General features: G+C 43.6%; 1 protein-coding gene across 1 annotated transcript in view; it reads left to right on the top strand.

The window, feature by feature from the left end:
* Positions 1-25,278, top strand: part of MYBPH (myosin binding protein H) — a 141,058-nt gene that overhangs the window by 16,384 nt on the left and 99,396 nt on the right. Inside the window, exons 3-4 of the mRNA XM_078644123.1 lie at positions 19,806-19,973; positions 21,840-21,928. Coding sequence (XP_078500249.1) covers positions 19,806-19,973; positions 21,840-21,928 — 257 coding nt within the window. The remainder of the gene's footprint in view (positions 1-19,805; positions 19,974-21,839; positions 21,929-25,278) is intronic.

Below are 25,278 nucleotides of genomic sequence, written 5' to 3'. Positions count from 1 at the left end.
CCCACAATCAGAGTCTGAGTCCCTGCTGATTCTAGCAGGCCGCCCCCCTCGGTGCAAGTCTCGGAGGCCTGCTTCTCCTGCCTCCATAGTGCAGCCTTGTGGCAGCCCCGGGATCCAGTTGTCCAGAGGCTTGTGGTCACCCACAGCCATACCCGGCTCCCCCAGAGCCTATCAGTGCCAAAGCAAATCTTTGTGAGTATGTGAAAGGAAGCAGTTCCAAGTCTGAAAGGCACTGCATTCCCTAATTGGATCCAGACCTTTGAACATAACTCAGATTTAAAGTGGTGTGTTCAGCTGATGGTGTTTGGGAGCGTGAACTGCACTTGAAATTTCCATCACTGACAATGTTAGAGTGCACATACATTCTTCTCTGCGTCATATCCGCGGCATGATCTCTTGAAAGAACAGAACTGCTACGACCCTGAAATCTGCGCAGACTGAGTCAGTGTTTGTTACCTTCAGCTTTGTTGACCATAGCTGCTGCACTATTAATATTATTGACCATATGGGAAGCTACTTAAGGAGTATTAAAGATGGCTACTATATGCACCGGCCTTGCGATCACTTGACAAACCAGTTCATTCTGAGTATTTTACTCTTTCATATCAATGCAGCCAAAGAGTCTACAAGTACCAGAATAGAATAGTCTGTAAATGGAAAGCCCAGACCTTGGAAACAATTCTGTTCCTATACTGATGTCCCACCTTCGCTTTAAGGTTCTAGTTTAAAAAAAAAACCAACGAAACAGAACTAAACAGGCAAGTTCCACTGGAGGCCATTACAGCTGAAATCATGGAAGGCTGCAAGTCCTGAAGCCTTCAACGGATTCTGCTTGAAATAGCTCGCATCTGTGGGTTTCCTTGCAGTGGAATTTACTGCCAGAAGAAGCAGGAATGGTCACCTCTCCAAGGTTTATAAAAATAGACTGCGGTGGGCTAAGCGTGGTATGAACAAATCCCATAATATGCCATGTACACCATTCGACTGTTGCAATGTGGTGGATACTGTGCTAGTGGATACAGGGCTGTGCATAGGGATTATGAACTGGAATGAGAGTCTGCAGCACATCACTCAGCCCACCAATCAACGCAGGGTGGTCACTGGGAGGCACAGAGAAGTTCTGCCTTCAGCAGAAGACATCTAAAGGGAACGCTATTGAATGCATCAAGAGGTAACTTGTGTCCAAAGTGGGCACACAAATGCTTGCATCAGTCATTTCGACTCTGACTGATTGGTAGCCACCTGATTCAAGCAAACCAAGGCCTACAGTACTGCTATGCTGACTAAAACTGAGACAGTGTAATGTTTCTGAGTTATCAAGAGCACATTTTTACCTGATCAACTTCTTTTACTTGTGATGAAAGACAAGACCCTGTGTGGTTTTGTGACTCTTACCTGTTTTTGGTCATGTAGTCATACAGATTCCAAGACACAATGCTCTGTTTGAACAGTAGTTACCTTGACCTGTGGTTAATACATGCCACTGGCCTTCACCTGCATGATCCACAATAGCTAGGTATGCAGCTATTTTGCATAATGCTCCCTCCTAGGTGTTTACCAGCATGCGCAGCTGCAACAGATTCACAAGCTGGTAGCAGTTTGGTTTGTCTTCTCTACTTTACTCCTTTAGTGCATGACGCAGGTGACTTATACTGCTCCAACTATGAATAAAACAAATAATCTGTCCGGAAATCTCCCGATGCTCACGTGACTTTGTGTTTAACAGGATTCGAACCGCTCACTTGCAGGTTACACAGAATGCTGCAGCAGGTGCATAAACTCACTGAGATAACGTATATGCATTGGTTGTTTGGATGTTTCTTTAACCATCTCATAAGCTCAAACAGGTCTGCATTTGTAGAGCTGGCTATGGCAGTCAGGAGTAAGCTACAGACCTTGTCTATAGTATGTCTTTTGTGATGCCAACACACTTGCTCATGTTTTCGGACTCGGGCCACAGAGGGGTTTGAATTACACATTTTCATCTAAGAGTGATTATTCATTGAGTGGCAGAATTGAGGGAAGAGCGCGGAGACGGTGTACACTGATATAGAAGATTCGAGAACAAAGCACTGCAGACAATGACAACGGACTATTCAGGCCCAAACAGACTGACGTCACGCGAGGAGAGCACCAATTATGAAAGACTCAGTTGCACGTTCTTACTTCCTTTATCCATTTTTGCTGTGATTCAGAAAGCTAATCTGGTCTGTGGTGGTTCTAATACACTTTGCCCGTGAAAGGATTCTGTGATTTTTGTTATTTTATATTATTCACATGTGTACACACCTCTTTATTTTCTATTTTCCATGCTGCTCCTTGCAAACACATTCACTCGACTCGCCCCTCCTAAAATACAAGTAGTTCTCTTCTCTTTCTGCCATTTCCCTCCCCCAACCTCTTAGGACCGACACTTGGAGCCTGCAAAAGTGGAGGTGTTAAAAATAGCTGTCGGGTCAAGGGGCACAGCCTGACGCTGCGGTTCCCAGCAAGCAGAATGTGATATTGTTAACCTGCTACCGTGGCAGCTGTCCATACAGCTCTTAGCGCCTCAAAGTGCAGAATGGCCCACCACCATAAAGCACTGGAGCCCCCCCCCCAACAAAGCCCAGTGTGACATACATTATCCAAAGCTTTAACATGCTCCTATAAACAGTGACCGCCTGAGAGAGCGTTATTTTCCCTTACAGCAGATTCCGCCCTATCTGTTCTGTCTGGTACAAAGTCACATTTTCTTGACTGCTCATGGGCTGGCTACATGTGCTGGTGACTGGATATGTTTGGAAATTGGCTCTTTCTGGACAAAAGTGAGTGAGAGTGGAAGGTAACGCCAAGTAGTACACAAATGCAAAGATGCATAGTAGATGGATGTTGGGTGGGTGAGGGGAAATTACCTCAGACACATATTATTGTTTCTATGTAGTTATCAGCAAGACATGTCTAAACAGACTGTAACTAATGGATTACACAAGGAATGGAAGGCTTAACTCCTGGATTTGTGATGTGAACCCATCATTTAAAGGGGAGATAGGGGGCGCCTCACTCTTACTTTTCAGTGAGATAAGTAGAGTGTAGACCTGCATGCTGACAAGAGCTCTTGGTGCCACAGAGCTCCTGGAATCTACACTGAGTCGAACCCTGGGGGCTGAATTCAAGGGGAGGAGTGAATGGCAATAACGTCACTCACACCCGATGCCCCGACCGCCCCACAGTGTGCTGTGGTGGCCGGTCACATACCACGTAGGCTGCGGTCTATGTCATTACAAGCTACACCCTGGGGGAAAGTTACACATCTGTCTCATTTGAGAACTGTGTTGATTCATTGTGAGGTGTTTTCCAGATGACTGATTTAGTATGAGAGTTTGAAATTTGTGTAGTGATTCAGAATTTTTTTTTATTAACAGATGTATTTTCTGGTTTAGCGCACATTTTTGGTTCTCAACTGTTAAAAACAATTAGTGGCTAGTCTTTCTTTGTGAGAGTCTAGGATACTGTTCTCCAGTCAGGCAAGGTACAGTATGACGTGTTACTCTAACTGAAAAGTGTAGTGCGAAGGTACAGAATAGTGGATCCATGCCTGATTTAAGGGATATGGACATGAGATCATTTTACACATAATGGATCTAAGTGGAAAGTCAGATAGTTTGCTGAGAGTATGGCATGGCTTTGGACTTGGTTGACGCCAGTGGTCTGTAGCATTCATTTTCCTCTTATTCTACACGGAAAATTGTGCTTAGTATTCTGTCAGCCTGGGGGTTGACCCTGTTATCCAAAGGCGGAGGCACTTCAGCCCAGCACTAGTTTGTATGGCTACTTAGTCAGGTTGCCAGCCCTGGCTTCTCACACTGTGGCTTCCTCTTAAAAATGAAGAAAGAAGTCATGACTTATGGACACAATCTTAGCAAGAATAACTTATTTTATAGCATTGAGAACAATGCTTTCCGGTATGGTGTACTTTCTGTTTTGGGTGGCCAATAGCGGGATCTGTTTTCATTCGATTTAAAACTTAGAAGTTTGTTTTTGCCTTTAGACAGTTAGCTGCTCCATGCAATGATTGAACTCCCCCATTGGGCTCCTTCCTGGCTCAAGATCAGGCACAAGATGAGGCATAACTAACACAGTGCTGGGGCGGGAAAACCGCTCGGAAGGGGACACTGTTATCCAATGTACAGTAGGAATGGTGGTAAAAGGAACAGTTTTCAAAGGCTCGTCCCATGAGCACTGCAACATAAGTTGTCATCTGATCAAATGATATGTCAAATGGAAATAATTTTTATATGCGTATGTCACCCACTCTTGAGATTTATACAGTGTTGGCAGGCTCTGCTGAGAGGTCTCTAAACTGTGCTTAGTGGTCCCGAGTGATCCTGAGCATGAACCATGGGTGCAAAACTATATGCTAGCGATGTTTAATCCTCATTCAACAGCTATGCCTGTTCTGTCTGGCTCTAAATCAGCCAACCTCACAAGGAAGTCTACAAACATGTATTTCCTTGCAGATCTACCACATGCTAGGGCCAAGAAAGGTCCCATCATATATTTACATTTTTTCCTGTGTGCTCAGTTTCACATTTTGAAAGCGAGCACGTGAAGGAAACCATCTTCAGATTCTCTTGTTGCCATCCCAAGAAAACTCTTGGTCAAAAGCATAATAAAATGATTGTTGTCCTTGGATGACTATTGATAAACAATCAATGACTATGAACTGTCAACGGGCATCCTTGGCCACTGCAGTAGGCTCTGTAAGTTGCAGAGGAAAGAGACATGCACCGGTTGATCTTGTTAAACCTCTGAATTACACCTGACACCACTGGTCCTTCCTTCCTGACTGGCTGGCCACGTCTTGTAGTCTGTTCTGTATCTTCATTTCTTTCTTCCTTTTGAATAGATAGGTTTATAAGTATTTGGAATAGAATCACCTCAAGACATGAAGAGTTCTGGCTTAACTAGTGGATGCAAAGATGATTTAGACTTCATGGGTTATATATTTCTTTGCAAAGGAGAGAGTGTTACTTTTGGAGATAGTGTTTACAGGGGCCATGTTTCAAGCCAAGCGTCATTGAATCATGAAGGGATTGACTTCTTCTGAGAGAATTGGGAATGTGGACTGGCTTTATATGGGTGAACCCTGTGAGTCAGCTGACACAGAGTTATTTCTTTGCTGAAGCTTTTTTGTCCATAGATGTATTTGGAAAGTAGGACTTGAAAAGTGACTGGATGATTGACTGGGAGCTAATTCACTGATCGTTAGGTCAGGAAGGAGTCCAACAGTCATAAAAGTGAGAATGCAGGTTTTGAGTCTTAGTGGCCTTTAGGAGTGCACAGTGGTATATTTCGAAATTAAATGGTGATAGAAGAAAGTCTTGAGAAACTTTGTACACTTTAAAATCAGTACAGACCTGCAACTTTGCATTTTTTACCTTGTGTGAACGAGGGAAAATAGCCGTGGCTGGTTGTGGAACAGAAGGTGTAGTTTAAATGTCACTGTTGAACACACAGGTGATGTTTTAGATGCAAGAAATCAGAATTAGAAAGTATGACCATACAAACCTACAGGGTTAGTTAGGGTGGGTTGGGTCTCCTACCATCTTGTCAGGGTGACAGAGGTTGTAATCACCACCACCTTAGAGGATGACCACCTGTCATAATTTGAGGACTCCTCCTGGCTGGTGGTGATCTCTGCACAGCTCTTTTAAAGGCTCTGTCAATGTGATGTGTGGCTGCCATATTTAATGTATTTCAAGGTATTTAATATTTTGTCAAAGATGTTTGATCGTCAAAACACATTTAGGTCTTCGGACGGGGTGTCTTGTGATTTTAAAATTTTTTTTCAATTAAGACATTTGACATTTTATATAATTTTTGGGATTCATTTATTGTGGCTCATTTTTTGTTCATAGACTGGCACATGATTTTGAATTGCTTCTAGGTGATATCTGCAGAGGTAAACTTTGAGACAAGTTTGGGTTTCTTTGGCGTTAATTGTGGAATGTCTGGAGATGAATATTGAATATTCGGTGTTATAGATGCATAATGCTCTTGCCAAGGCTGAGCCAATCCTTGAATGTTGATGCTTGAGTGATCAAGGTTGTTCTATTAGAAGCTGTGTGTTTTATGGTTGTTTGCTTTGTGATGGGATATCTTTGTCTGAGGTTTGTATGATGGCTGTGTTAATGGAGTGAAGTATAACTTTAGGAGAGTAGCCAGGTGGTAGAGATGTGGTTTTGTCGGTAACTGTTTAACGTGTGATGGGTGTAGCTTTTGCGGTGATTATCCAGAATGCAGTTTTGAGTGTAGCTTGTTATTGAGTGTAGAAACGGTTAGATAGAATCTTTGATCTCTTTTTACAGACACGAAGATTTGAGTTTGTTGATGAATGAATATAAATCTGGTGTTATCAATGTTTTTGCTGGTCTACAGCGAAAGAGTGTTTGACTGGATTCCTGTGTATTACATTGGAGTAGTTGTGCAAGACAGAACGATGTGTATGCATTGAGGCTCTGCTAAAGCTCAAATGTGATGGATAAACAACTGCCAGTTGTCTTTTTCTTTGGCAGGGCACGTATGTTCCATGTCAAAATTGAGCATGGGCTTTTCGAGATTTGGTGGCTGGTTCGATGCTGCACTAGGGCAGAAGAAGAATTGATTTTGCTGCCCTTGTGCAAGACTGACCGTCATATTTACAGTTCTCTGTCAGACAAGGAGAGTTCTCTGTGCTTTCAGAAGATTCACTGTTATGTCATGGCCTCTGAAGACACTACAGCTTTCATGAAATGCCGCCATGGTTACTGTGGCTGCTCAACAAAGCTTTTTTTTTCAAAAACAAACTCCCAAATGGGAAGAGGAAGTTTGTTTAACAAAAAAACAGGTGTCCCTGACACACTATATGTTTTCACCCAGTATGTGGGGGTGGGGTGGGGGGGGGAGGGGACTTTTTTTCTTTCTTTTTTGGGACAGCCAATATGGACAGTCTGAGATACTTAGGCAGACAGCCCGATGTCTAAGGTTTCCACTGGCACAGCCATCGGAGACTTCACTGGAGGAAACATGATGGGTTCCCTGACTGTAGATAGATCAGGAGAAGCAGGAGTTTGGTGGCCAGGTTACTCGACAGCATCTGTGGCCAAGTACCTTGTCTTCCAAAGTCCAGATTTGCCTCTATATCTCTTCTACTTCATTGACGTTGTTTTTTGCTTTTTTTAATTAAGCCACACCTTTGTGATGAATTGATGGCCTTTGTTGAGGCAGTTTTGTGTTTACCTCTAACTACAAATTTCATTTCAATAAATGGGCTTTGCACATTTTGTGTCTGCAAGGCGCATCGGCGATAGGCACAATTTCATTTTTCTAAGATCTCCTTTATGCTCGTTTTTCAGACTGATTAAGGATGCTGTTGAGCATCTGAGCGGATATCATGGTTCCCAACAGATGATGTGAGTGCCCTATATGTTCGCAGGTGTATTTCAGTGTCCTACAGAGATGGATATTATCCTCTCTTCTGTTTGATACCTTTCGAAAACTACTATATGAAGTCACCTGTAAATACACTTAGCGACACCACTTGATGCCTTCGATGCAACAAGTTATTTGTGTATCAGCCGAAGCTAAGACACCTTACCTTTTCCTACTATGAGTGGAAATACTAAATATATTTGATAGCCATAGATTTATATTAAATTGGGACATTCCAGACATCCCTTTCCAGTCTGTGGTTCTACCAAGGTGATTCTGGCCTGTCGCTTTGGTCGGGTAAACAATGAAATATGCGTTTGTTTCCAAAGTTAAAACTTAGTCTAGCCAATTATAGTACATTAGCAACCTCCGTCTGGGCCCACCCATGTTGTGTATGTTGGTCTTGTTACTCCCCATGCTATACTGTGCTCCTATCCTGGCTCATCTCCTTTGCCCTCCGATTGCACATGATATTTCACAATTAAACAAAATGGAGGACATGGCCTATTTCGATACAGAAGGTCTAGCTATCTATTCATGTTGATGAAACAACTCAGATTTATAACTTCCACAAAATAGTTTGAACCTCAACAAGTTTTGAAAACTATATACAAGAAATAAGTTAGCTGAGGAAGCCATGATAACAAGAAGCCTTTATCGATAGCATAATTTAATGTACACTACTCAGAGTAGAACTTGTTTGGCCTTCAGAGGTGGACTTGATACAATTTGCCATGTGAGCTTTCCAAATCTGACACTTTGCGATGTGATTTCTGGCCAAATTAAATGTTTCCTGTGTGGTATTAACATTGCATCTATCGTTTTTGGAAGTGTTTGGCATTTTCCATGTTATTTATCATCCAAGCCAAATAGGCGGGGCCTCTCAATACTTCCAGAATGCAACAAACTCGAGACTCGGGGAACCAATAGCATGCTGGCGTCTAGCTGCAGAGTTTGCGTCGGAAGCGGTGGCGCTGCGTCAGGTTCGGTTGATGTCGCAGCCCCGTCCCTGCGCAGCGCACTCGCCGCAGCCAGTGGCGCGCGCTAGGACGGGGCTCCGGATATAACCGGGCCATCCATCATGGCAGCTTTGTGAATCATAGCTGCCACGTTAAATTTAACCCTTGTCTTAATAGGCAGCCGGTGTGCGGTCGCCGGAACGCCTTGACAGGTTTCAGCAAATGTGCTTCGGCAATGTGCACCCTCTGCAGTTTGTGCAGCAGCCCGGCTGGCGGGTCAGCAGGGACGGTTTTAACTTGCCGTACTCCGAAGAGATAACGCAGCGGTCAGGCTATCAGCGCCCGCCTGAGGGGGAGGGCGTAGGGGCTCGTGCAACGCACATGGCCTCATAAAGCCGGGAGCCCAAATATAGACGCCAATCCTCCTTGCCTTCTTTTAATGCATTCCGGACGTTAATTTATCGGAAGAGTTTTAACTTAAGCCCAGCCATGAATTCGCCCCGTGCAGTATTGTATTGTATCACGTTTATGTACCGCTTACTACCCCTAATGAGTCGTTAAGGCGCTTTGCGCGGGGCAGCAGCAGTACAGTCAGGGTGCAAGCACTCTATAAATGAAATGACCATACAGTACCTTACTGTGGGACGCAGAAGCACCTGACGGGACGGTTGGCACCCCAAAGTGCACAGTGGGTTCCGGGCTGTGTTTGTTTTAAATCTATGTGGAAAACTTTTTGGTGTCATCCATGAGTGACCAGAGTTGATCTTATCTTGTCTTGGACGCGAACACCGGAGGCTGGAGTGTGCGCTGTGTGCGGCACGTGGACCACAGGACCAGGGATGTCCTATGTGTGAGATATATGGACCCCAAAAGGGGGAATGTCGACTTTGTGGGATAGGTGGACCGCAGGAGTAGAACAATCCTGTGTGTGAGAAACGTGGACCCGGATAGGCCTCTGTATGAGAAACCATTACCCCAACATTAGACATGGCCCCTATGTGACATACACGGAGCTCAGAAGTAGGAACATTTTTGTGTGAGATACGGGAACCTAGGAGTAGGAAAGTCTGCTATGCCAGCTACACTGAACCATATTGCTAGAATATGGCATTTATTAGACACATGTAGCCAGCAGGAATGTCCCGTGTGTGATATACGAAGGCCACAGGAACAGAATTGTCCCTGTGTGAGATACGCAGGCCACAGGAGCAGGAATGTGTGAATTACGTGGAACTCAGGAACAGCCTCTGTGGGAGATACGCCTAACCTAGGAGTAGCCAAGGGTTCTGAAGAGTCACATAAATCCCAGTGATTCCATATGTGAAATACATGTACCCCACCAGGAGTGTCGTGCATTGCTTGATAAAGACAAAGTCAAGTAGAAGGAACTTCCACTGTAGGGGATACATGCCCACTCCCCAAAGCAGCAGGCACAACCCTTCTGTTTGATATGCATAAATAGACACAATCCGTTAGCTGGTGCCCACCTTTGTAAGATGCAAGGAGTTTAGAAGCCCCTGCCACTCCAGCACTTCAGCGTGACATACGTTGGCCTAGTGTGGGTCCTGAATATGGAGTTGGGAATATCATTATAGATTAATGTCATAGCCAAATATCGAGGTCTGAAATATTGGCAGGTATGTATTTATATATTTTCTATACCTAACTCCACGCCTAGACAATATACTTCCAAGGTACATAGACGTGAAGTTTAGAAGGGAAACAGCGTTTACAACACTGCCATTACATCGTGCTACTATTACAATGCGGTCGTTACAATGACCGCGTTGTTAGTATGGAATGCATTTACATCGCAAGTCATTACAACAACTTGCACTAGGGGGTGATGAGGTATAAGAAATGAATTCCAAAACCTTCCCTACTGTTGCGCAAACTGTAGTAGGTATAGTAATTAATACTATTCCTAAGTACAGCGCGCCCCTAGTTCAAGTTGTTGTAATGACTTGCAATGTAAATGCATCGCATTCTAACAATGTGGTCGTTGTAACAATCGCGTTGTAAAAGCACACGATGTAATACATCACGATGTAATGAGCCATATTCAATTTAGAAGAGTGGATCTATACTTCCTTATATGCATATACCTTTCAATGCCTTGGTCCTCGATATTTTGGCTATGATATTAAGGTACCACAATAGTCCCATACTCGATATTCCAGATCCCAACCCATGCGCCCTATTAGCGAGACATCCAATGTGTGTAAGGTACGTGGATCCAGCAGCCGGAACAGCCCCTGTGTGTAAGATGCATAAACTTTAGCAGCCGGAACAGCCCCTACATGTAAGATACTTGTGTCACAGCAGCAAGAACATTCCTTATCTGAAATGCACAAAAATACAAAAATCGTGAGATATAACGACCTGGAGAGGAGGAATGTCCCCTAGGTGAGATACCAGGCACGGCCAGCCCAGGTAACAGTGGTGGGACGGGTGGGGGGGGGGGGGGGGGAGTTGACAGATAACGGGATAGGGAAAGTAAAAGAAAGAAAGAAAACCACTCACCTTGCGCTTACCGCATTGCCAAGTCGGCGATGCGGCGAGTGCAAATTGAGTGGTTTTATTATTTTTTATTTTACCTTCCCTATCCCGTCGTCTGTTCACTCCCCCCCACCACCTTGCCCCACCCCCGCCCTGTCTCACCACCCCACCGCTGTTACCTGTGCCGGATGGGCCTGTGAGATACACAAGACCAAGAGGCAGCAAGGAGCTCTGCATAAGATGGAATCCCCCCCCCCCCCACTCCTCTCCTGCCAGAATTACACGCAGACCTCACAAATAACGAGAGGGTTGTTATTTGTGCAAAAAACTGTGTTGATTTATAAGAGAGTCTGCATTCCTCTGAGCGCCAAGAACGAAAGTCATCATCTGATGCTTTTATACAAAATTCACGGTAGAATAACACAAAGTCCAGATGCTTGGGTCGAGTGATGGAAGAGCGGAGAGGAAAATGGAGGAAGGTGTAATTTATTATGAATTCAGCCGTGCTGTTCAAGCCAGGATCATGAATCACAGAGAAAGTGAACCCAAACGTATAAAGGATTTACTGAGCTCGAAGCAGTTTGTAAAGAGCTCAGTTGACTTCAGGTAATGTGAACTGAAATGCTCACTTTGGGCCGAATCACAAAAGTTTTGTCCATCTATATATATATATATATATATATATATATATATATATATATATATATATATATATATATATATATATATATATATATATATATATATACAACATGCAGTAAATTATACATCCAGATTCACAGATGCAGGGCTGATGGAATTTTACAATCATAAATGGCAGGTAACAACTTGCCAGCATGGTGGCTTTTACACATTCTTACAGGAATAGGACCCGGATCCCCCCAGTAAAGCCCCGCCTCCCCCAAGCTGACAAACCCCACAATTGAATCACCAAAGATTTGAGTGGGTATGAAAACGGCCATGTTTAATAACAACATTTCATAAACATGACAAAAAAGCAAATAACATGCATAATCAATATTCACCACACATTTAGTATTGACATTCATAAATGCAAGATATTATCATCGCCCCCAGCACCAAGGGGGGCCTCTGGCTCGCATCTCGCACTGAGCCTCCCACGCAAGGTGCAGCGCACCTGCGCCCAAGAAAGGTGGGCCCCAACCTGTGATCCTTGTCCGCCATTTCTAGGGCCCACCCCCCCCGACCACCAGGCTGCCCAGGGACCCAGGAGGCTCGTAATCTGATGCCCTAGCCTCCCCAGCCGGTGGTCACTTCTTCCCAGCGGAGATCTTACCGTTTCCCCCCTCAGTGCTGGCCTAGGGAGTACGCAAAAAAGAATCTAGGAGGGGGGGAGATAGGCACAGCGAGAACGTCCAGCCGGAGTGGCAGAGGGCAAAGAGACAGAGGCCACGGGAACCTGACCCTAAATAGGCCAAAGGTCCCCGCCCCCCCACCACTCTGGAAACACGTCACGGCGCCCCGGAAGAGATTGGCGGCCGGGCGCCTATTGGGTGAACCGGCCGCCATTGACCACGAGACTGGGGGGGCGTGGCCGGGGGGCCCGGGTCCTAAGGGCGCGCTTCGTCCAGACTTGCGCTTGGCAGAGCCAGGGGCGTGGATGTTTACAGGGTAGGTAAATGTAAATGTAAATGTAAATGTAAATGTAGTATACTTGTAAAGCGCACAGCTGCCCCAGCAACGGGGCGTCCCGGCGCTGTATAACTCTGGGGAACCCGTCCTGGCTTTCCCTGTGGGATGGTCCCTTGCTGGGAGTCCCCAAGGTGGAGCCAGGCATCCCCGGAATTGGTGGGGCCGTTGTGGAGATTAGGCAAGCTAATGCCCAGAGTTGCCGAGTGGAACCCCTGATTAGAGTAAGCACCGAAGCGAGAATTATCGAGTCCGCTGACCAAGGTCCACGACCCTGCCGCGTCGGGAATTGAACCCTGGTCCCAGGCTGACTTCTGCTCTCAGGCCTGCCGCCTCTAACCAGTGAGCCACACTACTCCACTGCAGGAATACAGTAAAAACTCACAATCTTGTAAATGAACTGAATTCCTCAGCCAACCGTGCAGTGTCCACATCCCTGGTGAAAACTCGTTTCCACCTCATTACTCATGCATTATTTCCATTTCCAGGAATTAAAAACCTTTCCTTAACCCTGCTCCTGTCCTCAGCTGGACAGTTTATGGTTAGAGGAAAGCATAGCCATTAAATCAGCCCCTGCATCCAACTATATTCCTCGTCCAGTAACGCAGAGGTACACAGCAGACTGGAACCTGCGCTTGATGTTGTGTTTCCTTTTCAAAGTTGGCTCTCTACCCTCTTGCCTGCCTGCCATATTCTTTCTTCTAGACGTTTCCTTGTTATCATTGCCCCTGTGAGTCTCATGGCACATATTTCTATGCTGCGGCTAGTGTACGTTACCTCTGCCCACTTGCCCCAGGGAAAGATTCCACGTGTTTCTATGCAGATTACTGTTATGTTATGTTATTTTCATTTTTAGCGCGCACAGATACTACAAGAGTGTCCTGGCACGCACCTTGAGAGAATACAGAGGAGCAAAATTTAGGGAAATAGGTAGGTTTTCAGCTTCTGTGCTACTGTGAGCTCACGTTTATATGCCTTCGACACTGGGAGCTTCTTCTGTTAGATTGTAACATGTGTTGCGTCAGTGACACCGTCCTGGTGTGTTCACTTACCTCCAGCACGTTCTTAGGTATTCTCAAGGCTTCCCATGCTTTCGAGTTTAATGGGCGCTTAGACTTTTCATGGTAATCTATTTCATGCATCTACTCCACTATTACTGACCTGGTAACTTTCTTTTTGGATATGAAGCTTGTTGTGTAATCTCGGTACATATCAATATAGTATTCTAGAGTTCTAGCATTGTAATCGAGAAGGTGGAGATCCTACCTCTCCGTGGAGGTCCGCAGTCTTGCTCCTGCGCTCCCCACGTATGGTGAGCAGACCCTGGTGATCCCTGACAATGGAGGATGACTTGGGAAATGTTAAAGTTTCCTACATTCAGCAGCGCATACACCACCTCCGGATTTCTCCCCTGTTGACGAAAATGCTACCCTGATGGCTCTGAGAAGTTGGCCACCTTAGAAGATGGTCGTCTCTTGTGCTTCCTACCCTGCATGATAGAATTGTTTAGTTACTGCCAGGGCTGGTATTCAGTCTTGCATACAGCATCGGGTAAAACATCTCCCGCAGTGTTATGCTGTGTTTTATGAGATCAAACTAATTTTAACAAGAATTTGCCCACTGACTAAAACGCCCTAGTAAGGATACTTTATTAGACGTTGTGATATATAGTAGGACATCCTTCACAAACCTTGCATGTCAACTTACCATAATAAATTGTTCTTCTGTACACTGTGATCTCAATGCTGTCGTTAAAAGTACATTGGATGCCGATTGCTTGTAAAAAGGCCTCTCTGGTCAGACATTTATAGCGGCACAGTCCAGAGGCAGAAGGTCAGCCAGCTTTTCCTAGAAGTTTGGATAAAGATTGTGGAGATATTTTTATATCTAACTTGTAAAACTTGGTTACTTGTATGGACACTTCAAAATCTGTGTTAACTAATCCAGTCGGGTGCCTGTTGTGAACTAGTGCCACGATTTATGCAGTACCCATGATGATGATATTTTAATTATATCTTCCTCAAAATTGTTCCCAGTGTCTGCTGCCTGAATGTTCCTCTCAATGTCGTTATCTGGCTGAAGTTGTTGTGGGCAGGTGCTGGAGAGGATGGGCTCTGGTGAGGACAGGCTCTGGTGAGGACATACTTTCGTCCGATCACACATGCCGGACTCTAAAAGCAGTTGAGGGCATCTGGATCTATACGTTGTATGGTACACATTTGTAGGGCACTATAGAGAGTGTGGTGTTTTTTAGAGCAAGTCCCCCTTGGAAGTCCCCTGGTAGATTATTATTGCAATTCTCAATGTCTCTTTATCCGAACTTTTCCCAGAGCTGTAACCTTGCCCTATTCTCTAGCTTCACTCTGTCATTCTAGGGTACCACTCCAGTGTGGGGCACTTCATCAAACCCCATTCCACATTTCAGAGCATTAGGGGGATGGAAACAGGGGACATGAGGACTCCACCTCAAAATGAATATCAAAGGCCTTGGCAAGGGCTGATGGCGAAATCCAGAGTGTGAAGCTGTGATTTACTTAAAAGTGTCAAGAAGCAAAGAGATGATTGTAACCCCCCTAGGGTGAAGAAGTAGGTCTTCCATGCACAGGTTCTACAGTCATAAGGAAGTAAAGAGGCCAGACTGACCTCATACTTTCCTTCTGCGTTCACTTTTAATATTGGTCTCTTTCTTTTTATGTTTGAGGATCAACTTGGTTGAGGTTTAAGGTGCAAATGTTCGAGACCTTAAAACAAGAGTGATACTGAACCTCAGGACATAGCATTAACCCGTTAAGTGCTGCGCACGTTCAGCGGACGTCGCGTGCACTACCTCGGTAGTGCTGCGCACGTCCGCTGAACATCGCGGCGCCGCCCGCGCAATAGAACGTTCCGCACCAGCGCAGAACGTTCAGCGCAGCGGAGGGGTTATGAATCAATGGCGTAACAAAAACTTGAGAGGACCCTCCTGCAAAGTGCATGGAAGGGGCCCCCCACAATACGGACCCAGTCAGGATTTCCCAGGCCTGCTGGTGCATGGTACTCGAAGGGGGCCCCCCTCACACCACTGTGAAGAGGGGCTATTGTTACGACACTAATAATAATACAGTGATGGCAGTGGTGTCAAGAGTGATTGCAACTAGCTGGATAAACATCTAAACATGGCATAAACGAATTTGGTGCAATACTGTGTGCCATTTATGATGCTAGGGGACACTGATTTAAAATTGTGGAACTATTGTAAAGGTATCAACGTATAGCTTCAATCCAGGAATTCACCACTATTAAATGTGTCAGCCTGTAGCGTTTTACACATAGTTGCAGCAGTGGCTGGCCCATTAGTCTGTGGTGGGCCAACCCTCATCACTTTCGAGCTGCCACTCAATGCAGTCATTAGCAAAGGTACACATGCCACCAGCTTAACTATTGGCTTCCTTGCACAAGGGCACTGCATGTTGACAGAGTGCAGTTGAGTCTTTCGACTTTCTTCTGCATGCAGCGAGCATGCAAAAATAACCCTGCTGTATTGTCTAATTAAGGGGTGATGCAAGCACCAGCCCTCACTCAACCAAATGCTTCCCATAATCTTTATATCCACTCCTGGTTGGTAAAGGTGACCGAGACCTGGATGGGACAAGCGTAAGATGTCTATCTTGGTTCCTTCTCTCTGTTACTTTCGTTGCACTGTTCTTAAATCCAGGGCTATAGTGGATGAGCAGCGTAAGACCACCTGCAGTGCTACCAGGCCTAGCAATATATGTTGAGAATTGAATTAACTGCCTATGGATATGTATGCATGGATGCCTATTTGTGAGTGTAGGAGAGCCTGTACATAGGAATTGACGGGAGTGTCTGTTAGGCCAGCGAGAAACTTTACTCTACCATAGAGGTAAGCCTAAGAATACCAATAGCTGCATGCTGTGAACATTCTGAATAACATTCTGTCTTTCCCTGGTGTTAGCATAGCCAAATCCTGAAATAATGTGGACAGCATGAGTAAAATGCTAACTGTCCCTGAGAGAATAGCGGCCCATTCTTGACATACTCGGGCATTCCTGATCACATTTTCGCTAAATGTGCCATAATATTGGTTCATCCTTGACTTACTGTTGCCATTCTGGAATAAATTTAGGGTAATGCTCGCTGTTCTTTGATAGTGAGACGCTCTTACCACCATTCTGGCTACCCCTTGCATAACAATTCCATATCCTTGACATTATGCGGTTACTCTTGGGGCATTCCAGCTATCCCTTGCATAATAATTGCCCATCCCTGTCATTGGCATCTATTCTAGGTAATATTCTGGCTATTCTTGGAATAATAGCAGCCCTTCCATTAAACACTGTGGATTTTCCTGACACTCATCTAGCTGTATCTACCATAACAAAGTACCATCTTTGACTTATTACGTGCTATTGTGGAGCAATATAACTAGCTATGTAGAATAATGGCTCATCCTTCAAACATTGTTGGTATTTTTAGTGACATTATAGCCACCTGGGAAAAAGAACAGGTACCAACCACACTCTATTTCCGTTCCTATCGCTGCAGGAAAGTAACAAACCAATATCGTTTCAGGTCTGTTGGGCGTTTCTTGCCCTTTTAATTACTATTTTTCTTTTTTTAGCAAAACATTTTTCTTATGTGTAAGAAGAAATACAAAACATTTACACGAAAGTACAAAACATTTACCACATATATATACAAAAATTATATTCTAACTGTACAAAATATTTCTTTTAGTCCAATAAATGAACTCAGATGCTTATCTAAATTTGACAAAGTATCTAAATTTGGCAAAATGACGCTTAATGTGGAAAACAAGATATTTAAATGATATACACCGTAGTACAATTCATAGGTCTATAAATCAATCAATATCACATTTCATATGCCAAAAGATAAACCATATTGTAATTCATAGGTCTAACAATCACTCGACGTTATATTTTCTATGCCTACGCGTTTCGAACCAGTTGCTTTTAATTCATAGGTTCTCTTCAGGGCTCTTTTAGTGAGTATCTGAAATTGTGTACAGAGATGGAAAAGTTTTAGTTTTTAATTCTGAGAGGATTCTTTCTAATCCGAAACTGCAAACATCGCTGTCTTTTTCCCAGATATATATGGCCCAACCAGCCACAAGTCCCAGGGCCTGACTCCATTTTTTGTATCATTATAGCCACCCTTGGCATACTAATGGTGCACTCTTGAAATTTTAGTAACCCTGATTTAAAAGTGGTCCGTCTTCCGCATGTAGTAGGCATTCTTGCTGACATTCTAGCTATCCCTGCTGCAATAGTGGCCAATCCTTCAAATACTGTGTGCATTACTAATGGCATTCTGGCTGTCCCTGGCATAAAAGGGCCATCCATTGCATGTTGTGGGCATTCTTGTTGATATTCTGGACACCTTTAATTCAATAGTGGCCCATTCTTGAAATATATAGTGAGCATTCTTGACGACCTCTTGGCTATCCCTGCAAAACAGGGACAATTTGACATTGTGTGTGCATTCTTGAATATTGAGGCGATGTCTGGCATAATACTGGCCCACACCTCACATATTGCGTTCACTCTTGACAATGTCTGTGCTGTGGCAATGCCAATAATGGCCCATCCTTGAGATATGATGGGTACTCCCCACAGCATCATGGCTAGCATATTAGCGGCCAATCTATGACAGATTGTGGCCATGCTCATCGAAGTCTGTCTACATCTGGCATAATAATAGGTCAAGCTTCAGCATACTGTGACCAGTCTTGACAGCATTCTAACTGTCTCTGCCATACTGGGGGCATGGAACTCCCCTCCTTAAGTTTGACATCTCTGGTATTTGATGATTATGCAAGGCAGAATCTGTCCATGTGGGACAGTAGTACACGTGAACTCTTAGGAAAGCACTAGATTATTACTGAAACAATACACTAGAGTACAATACTTGGTCAAGTCAAGGCAGTGATGTTTAAAAAACAAACCTATTTACTGGGAATGAAAAATGGATTCTGAACGACAACAATTTTGTCTTTTCTAACTATCAGGGCAGATATCACTTTGTGGGGATGAGTTCACGTATCACAAATTAAAAATGTATGCTGCATTGAGAAATGTACGCATTTTTTAAACTGGTGAGGAGCTATATGGACAGACTAGCTAAAGTTATGACATATGTATAAATATGCCATTTTAGTGACAACTGAGTTCAGGAGAGTTATTGATGATTTTTGGGCATTTGTACCTTGGAGACCTCACTGCTATAGCTGTTGATACGTGATATATTGCAGACATTTCATTATTTATATTAAAAAATTAAAATATATATTATCACTACTGCTAAAGTCCAAAAAAAAGATTTGTGTAACCTGGCTGCTGTCTAATTCTCAGTCACAGGGAATAATCCACTTGGAAGGACAAGAATGGAAAATGAAGTGTGTTGTATATATATATATTGAAAAACACCAGGACATTGCAATTCCCACTTTAATTTACCTATACAAAATATAACATTTGATCCAATTTCTAGGGAAATTGTGCGGTAATTCTATTGTTTTTCCACCATTTGCTTCAAAGTTGACTTGTGTTAGGTATGCCCTGACACCCATACAGTGAACAGGTCTTACTAAACATGGCAAGAATATATTGGAATACATAATCCGTTAGAATACCTTTGTAACCTTTGACATTTATAGCCAAATTATGTGATAATCGTGCTTCAGATTGCAAACTTTAGTCTTTTTTTTCTAAACTTTCTAGGTAGATATTTTTGTCCCACAAGTTTCAAAGTTTACAATCCTCTGCTTCTTAAATGAATAAATATTAAGCATACTTTGAATGCACTTAACTGCCTTCTTTTTTCTATTTCCTTTTCCTCTCTCCACTGGCCAGCTTCTCTAACATTTGGCCCTGTTGTGTTTCTTATTTTATTTAAGTTTTTTGTGTGATGATAAATATTATAATTGTTCTCACATTGAAGTATGAAGTGTGTCTGTCATGAGATTTAATTAAAATGAAATCAGATGTCCCGCAACATGGTTAATGTTTCTGAGCTATGTTATACTTTGTATCTGAGCTATGTTACTGAAAACACCCAAGTACTGCATCTGGGCAGAACACCTCTGTGTCGTTACATTCTGTGTCCCTTTATAGCTACAGTAAAAGTATTCCCAACTCCAAGTGCACATGTATTAAATGTTACTTGGCATTGAACTGCCCCTTCCTACTGACCTTGTACCTACGTGTTTTTGTCTCCCCTCAGCTGATGCCTGGGTTGCTGTAAACCAAGAACCCTGTGTATCCAACAGGTACAACATCCAGAACCTGACCCAGGGAGACAAGCTTCTTGTGCGAGTGAAGGCAGTGAACAGTGGGGGAGCCAGCTCGCCAGCTGTCCTGGACCAACCTGTGCCAATTAGAGAGATTGTTGGTAAGCGCCTTCTGTCCATTCCTCGCATTGCAGGACTCCTGTGTGCTGTGCTGCGTCTGCATGCCTGCTGCATAGGCCTCGAGCTTTGCATTTCTCAACCCATCCAAAGAATTCTGTTCATTGTGTCCCAGGGGTAAAGACATTAGTGACCCCCCCTCCCCTTGTGCTTGTCAAGTACAAGCGGGTGCGACCATGCGCGTGAGGAAGCGTGGTGGACACCCAGACCTCGACCGATCTACACTGTGTGCCAGGGACGAAATGTGCCAGACACCTGAACCCCAACAGATCTACAACTTGAAGACAGATAATAAAAGTGCAGGCCATTACTTATGCTTCCAGTTGCTCTTGGAGATATTTTAATAAACGAGGACCTAAAATTATTGCTAGTGTTTAGAATTTAAGTACACTATAGTGCTGTGATGGATTGAATACCTCTAGGTTCTGAATCATCCAAATGCTCTCATTAGAAAGGGTTCAACATCTCAAAACGTAATTACTTTTCTTTAGGTGAAGAAATACCGCTAAAAAAAGTAAACTGAGATACAGAGTGCTGCGCCATACAAAAGGCTTATCCTGACTTTAGGATCCGTCCTGACTTTCTGTGCTAACCTGACAGTGCTGGGAACCGTTCAAGAAGCCCCAAGTATCTGCACATGCATCTGTTTGTACATCATTTGTGTTCCTGCTCACACCTATGACACAGACTACATTGCCTCGTATCACGTTTTCTTGATTTTGTATTGACATTGCTGAAACCAATTTATAGCAGGTCACCAAAAAAAATGAAAGAAATACTGCAACTTGCTTATGGAACTGTATAATAATCAATTTGTATCAGAGGAACGACGTCACTCAAAGCCCCTGGCAGGAATGCCCACTCACAGGCATTGGGTTTCGCCGCTTCCCTCTCTAGACGGATAAGGGCAAGTGTTTGCAGCAGGAAAAAAATTCCAGAAGCAAGTTATGGAGTGAGGGGAGAGAGAACATGCTTTCTCAGCTGTTCTAGCGGCCATCTGGGCCTGTCAGCCATGCGGGTCTCACCTCGCCAGTAGTGCCCGCGTGGCGCACTTAAAACCCGTCTAACATTGTGTCATCGCACTTAGATTATCGATGAGACATGCTGTCCCATTAGTCTCTCGAGCATGAGGTGTTCTACCCAGTAGAAGTGTTAGTCATGTGCTCGGTTCTGAGCCTTGGAGCCCGCCGAGGTCCTCGGACGCCGTCCATGACAGCAGTGCGCACTCATGGCCTTATTCTGAGCCCTCAACACGCCCCCCCCCACCCTGCTCAGCCCTCTCTGTCAGCATAAACTCTGGCACGTGGGTCGCTATGTGTATTTTTAAGTTCAGGTACTGGAACTTAAGTTACACGGCCAACACTGCCGCGTGCGCACAAATCCTGACGTCCAGGCCATGCCCAGGCGCATCTGGATTCCTCATCCCCCCCCACCCCCTTCATGCCCTGTCGTCAAATATGTATGAGGCTGAGAATATGTCAAGAACGTCTGTAAGTGTTAGGAAATGTGCAACACGCCTGAAGTCTCTCACGCATTTAGTGCACATAGCGGAAAAAGCACCCATTCTGCAGAGTTCCAGGGAAAATATGAGCTAGAAATGGTTCAGGTACATCCAAGTATTAGCACTGCTTTCCAAATTGTGATTAGTGTAGAAAACAAAGCTGGAAGTCTAGGTAAAGTGGTGCAAGCGCATACGTTTGCACACGGACGTTGCAAAAAAGTTGTTAAATTCATGCATTGTTCAGAAAGTAATTGTGGTCTCTGCCCTGATGTAACATTTTGATTGTCTAGTGGCAGTTATTAAATAAAACTGATTGAAATGTCGAGTTTGTCTTCGTTCTAACCCACAGATCGCCCCAAAATCCGTCTACCTCGTTTCCTGAGACAAACATATTTAAGAGTCGTTGGTGAAGGCGTGAACTTGGTCATTCCTTTCCAGGTAATAGCAGAATATGTTTTCTGATTATGTACCGTCATTTGTTCTAACCAACGGACGCAATACAGCACATTCACCTACCACCTGGTACAAAATACAGCTTTACGCTGCCAAGTCACTGCAAAGGTCCGTTCAGGCTCTGTCTGTGCTAATGATGGGGATGGTTTCTGGGGTAAATTCTCCAATATTGAACTGTCTGGGACTGTGCTAACACTGCATCCAGGCGTGATTGTGTCCCAGGCAGGGGGGACATGACCTAGGAATTCTGACTGGATTGTTACTTTGCATGGGTGTCAACAGTGATTTGCTTGTTGCTGGTCCCCTTTCCATTGGCGCAGGCAAAGTAAAATCAATGCACCATAATGCTACCCCGTTGAGCTTCCAGTGGCTAAGAAGCATTGCACAAGCATGTTTGGTTGACTCAGAGATTCATAACTGCTGGATGTGTAGAGGTGTCTATGAAAAGTTGCACTGGCTGCTGAAGAGCAACATGCTGATAAGCAAGAAGAGGGAGGTGAAGAGCAAATACATGCTAGTGGTTGAAGGAGTGTAGGATAGATGGCCTGTATTGTGAGATGTCAAGATCGAAAGGGAAGTGGCAAATAATGGGGCATTATGCATTTGAATGGGATGTATGACAGAACCACGCATGGCATTACCATGCATGCTTTTACCACATGTTCATTACCACGCATATGCCTTTACCACCCAAATTTTTACCACACATATATCTTTACCACACATGCCTTTACAACAAAAAAAGACGCTTTTTACTGATACATTCATTTGAGGGAATAAACTACATCCTGTGAAAATTGAAGCCCTGCTGAGTGTATATATATATATATTCACTGAAAAAACCATAGGTTATAGACCATATATAGTTAGGAATTAGCATTTAAAAAACCTTATTTTACTCACACAAAACCATTGAAATTCCATATATAGTTAGTTGCACTAACTATATATCGCGCACCCGCAATCCACTGCTGATCATGTCACATATTACATCATTCATGACATGGTCAGTGACATCACTGATGACATCATCCAGTGACTGTGTGTTTCTGTAAAGTTTAAATATGTTTTAGATATTGAAGAATGAGTAGATGTATAACTGTCTGGACGAAGGATTTAGTAGGTGCATGACTGAATGTATGAGTGAGTGATTAAATGTGTCTCACTGAGTGCATGGGTTAGTGACTAAACTGTCTTAATTTGTGCATCATTATGTCTGTTGTTCTGTAAACTACTGCATGTGTTGATCAGTAGCTATATGATTAACTATATGGGTTATTGATTGATTGTCCAAGTATTTGTATGGGAGACTGAGTGTGTGTGTGGCTGGCTGGGAGGTGTGTGACTCTGTGCAGATCAATGTGTACTTGTATCAATGATTGTATAAGAAAGTAAGTATGTGTTACTATATGTTTGAAAATGTAAGGTGCTCTATGTTTAACTGTATAGACAAGAAAATGGAAGTGTGATTGATTCTTTACAGGACTGACTAGGTGTGTGAGTAACTCCATGGATGAGTGGCAGAGTGTGAGTGTCTGTATAGGTGTATGAGTGCATATGATAGTGTTGTAAAGATGAGTGATTGTATGTATGAATGATTGTATGGGTGAATGAGTGAATGTGTGTGTAGACGTAGGAATCAGTGAGTACGTATGTAGTAACTAGTATTGGTGTGTCAATGGTTTCAAAAATTATACTCTGTATTTAACACTGGGTGAAACAGAGGTTATATTAAAATGTGAGGAGATGCATTGTATTGTCACATGAATGATATCATCAGTGATGTGGTCATTGATGTCAAATGAGATGTCATCAGTGATGTCATCAGTGATGTCATTTGAGATGTCATCAGTGATGTCATCAGTGATGTCACTGACCATGTCATGAATGATGTAATATGTGACATGATCAGCAGTGGATTGCGGGTGCGCGATATATAGTTAGTGCAACTAACTATATATGGAATTTCAATGGTTTTGTGTGAGTAAAATAAGGTTTTTTAAATGCTAATTCTTAACTATATATGGTCTATAACCTATGGTTTTTTCAGTGAATTTTCAAGGTTTTGTAAATGCTAATTCCTAACTATATATGGTCTATAACCTATGGTTTTTTCAGTGAATTTCAATGGTTTTTTAATAGCAAATATCATAAGCTGTCGAATGTCAAGTACGTGGTAAGTGAAAACATTTTCGTGTTTATGCACACTGATCTGCTTTGAATGGTGCCCCCCCCCCTCATTTCTATTAGGAGTACTCTCTCTTTGCAGATAGTGAAAGGTAGTTAACGCAGGCCTTTGCCCCCGTTGTAATCCGTCGTGCCTGCTTCTCTCTCCATTTGATTGATTGTTATCCAAGTATTTACTGTTTTAGAATTAGTTCTCTTTGGTTCATTCTCTATTTACAAACAAACACAGAGTCGCAATACTCTGTTTAGTCTTTGCAGATAACGAAAAATCGTGTAAAAAAAAAAAGAAAAGGAATCGAGCAAAATCAGTAGGCCACTAATGGGATCTCTTTTTGACCTCGCTAAAATAGAAACATTAGGAACAACCCCTCATGACAAATACAAAACTAGTGAGATGAACTGAACTCCACACAATGATGGCTGCAAAACAGCTCGGCTCCGCCACCCACCCCGCCCAAAATAACGATAAAGAGCGGCTGCCATGATTGGTTGCGGAATGGCCACAACGTTGCTACGAAATGGTGCTGCTCTCATGCTAACCCCAGCTTCAGTCTGAAACATCCAGAAACACTGTAGACTACCAATTTGATCAGTTCCGGTAGCGCCCCAATGTAACCCGGTAGAGAAGAACTAGCCCTCCCCTCTTTGACTGGTGGTTCTTGTTGCCTGTCCTTTCTGTTGTCATTTAACAGAACTATTTAGCCTGCTGAAAGGGGTTGTGTTTCGACCGCTGGTTGGTGGAGACATTTTGACTATATTCTGGACCTGCGTTGTCGCGTAATGCGTCATATGACGCGCCGCGTTAGCGCATCCGGAAGTCATCCGGGGCGCGCAGCGCGTAACGTAAGCATAACAAGTCATGTGACTTGTTAATAAAACTTTTCATTGGTTCATTTTACTTTTCTTATTCTAATGATGAAAGCCTTGGTCATATCACCTAAAAATTACGCTTTTAATTACTTCCGAACATTATTTTCTCTTAAATATATGTTATAATATTCCAAGCTAATGTACTTTCCCGGAAATTTTACAACTGTCCTGCAAGTAAAATATATTCTTTTTTCGAGAAAAAGAGCGTTTCTTCGTCCCATGACGGAGCCGTTGAGCAAAAGAGGGTCGACCTGCTGACTTAGTCGCCGATACGCCTG

Source organism: Lissotriton helveticus, chromosome 5_1 (assembly GCF_964261635.1).
Source record: "Lissotriton helveticus chromosome 5_1, aLisHel1.1, whole genome shotgun sequence".
Taxonomy (NCBI): Eukaryota; Metazoa; Chordata; class Amphibia; order Caudata; family Salamandridae; genus Lissotriton; species Lissotriton helveticus.
This window is presented reverse-complemented; position numbering and strand designations above follow the sequence as displayed.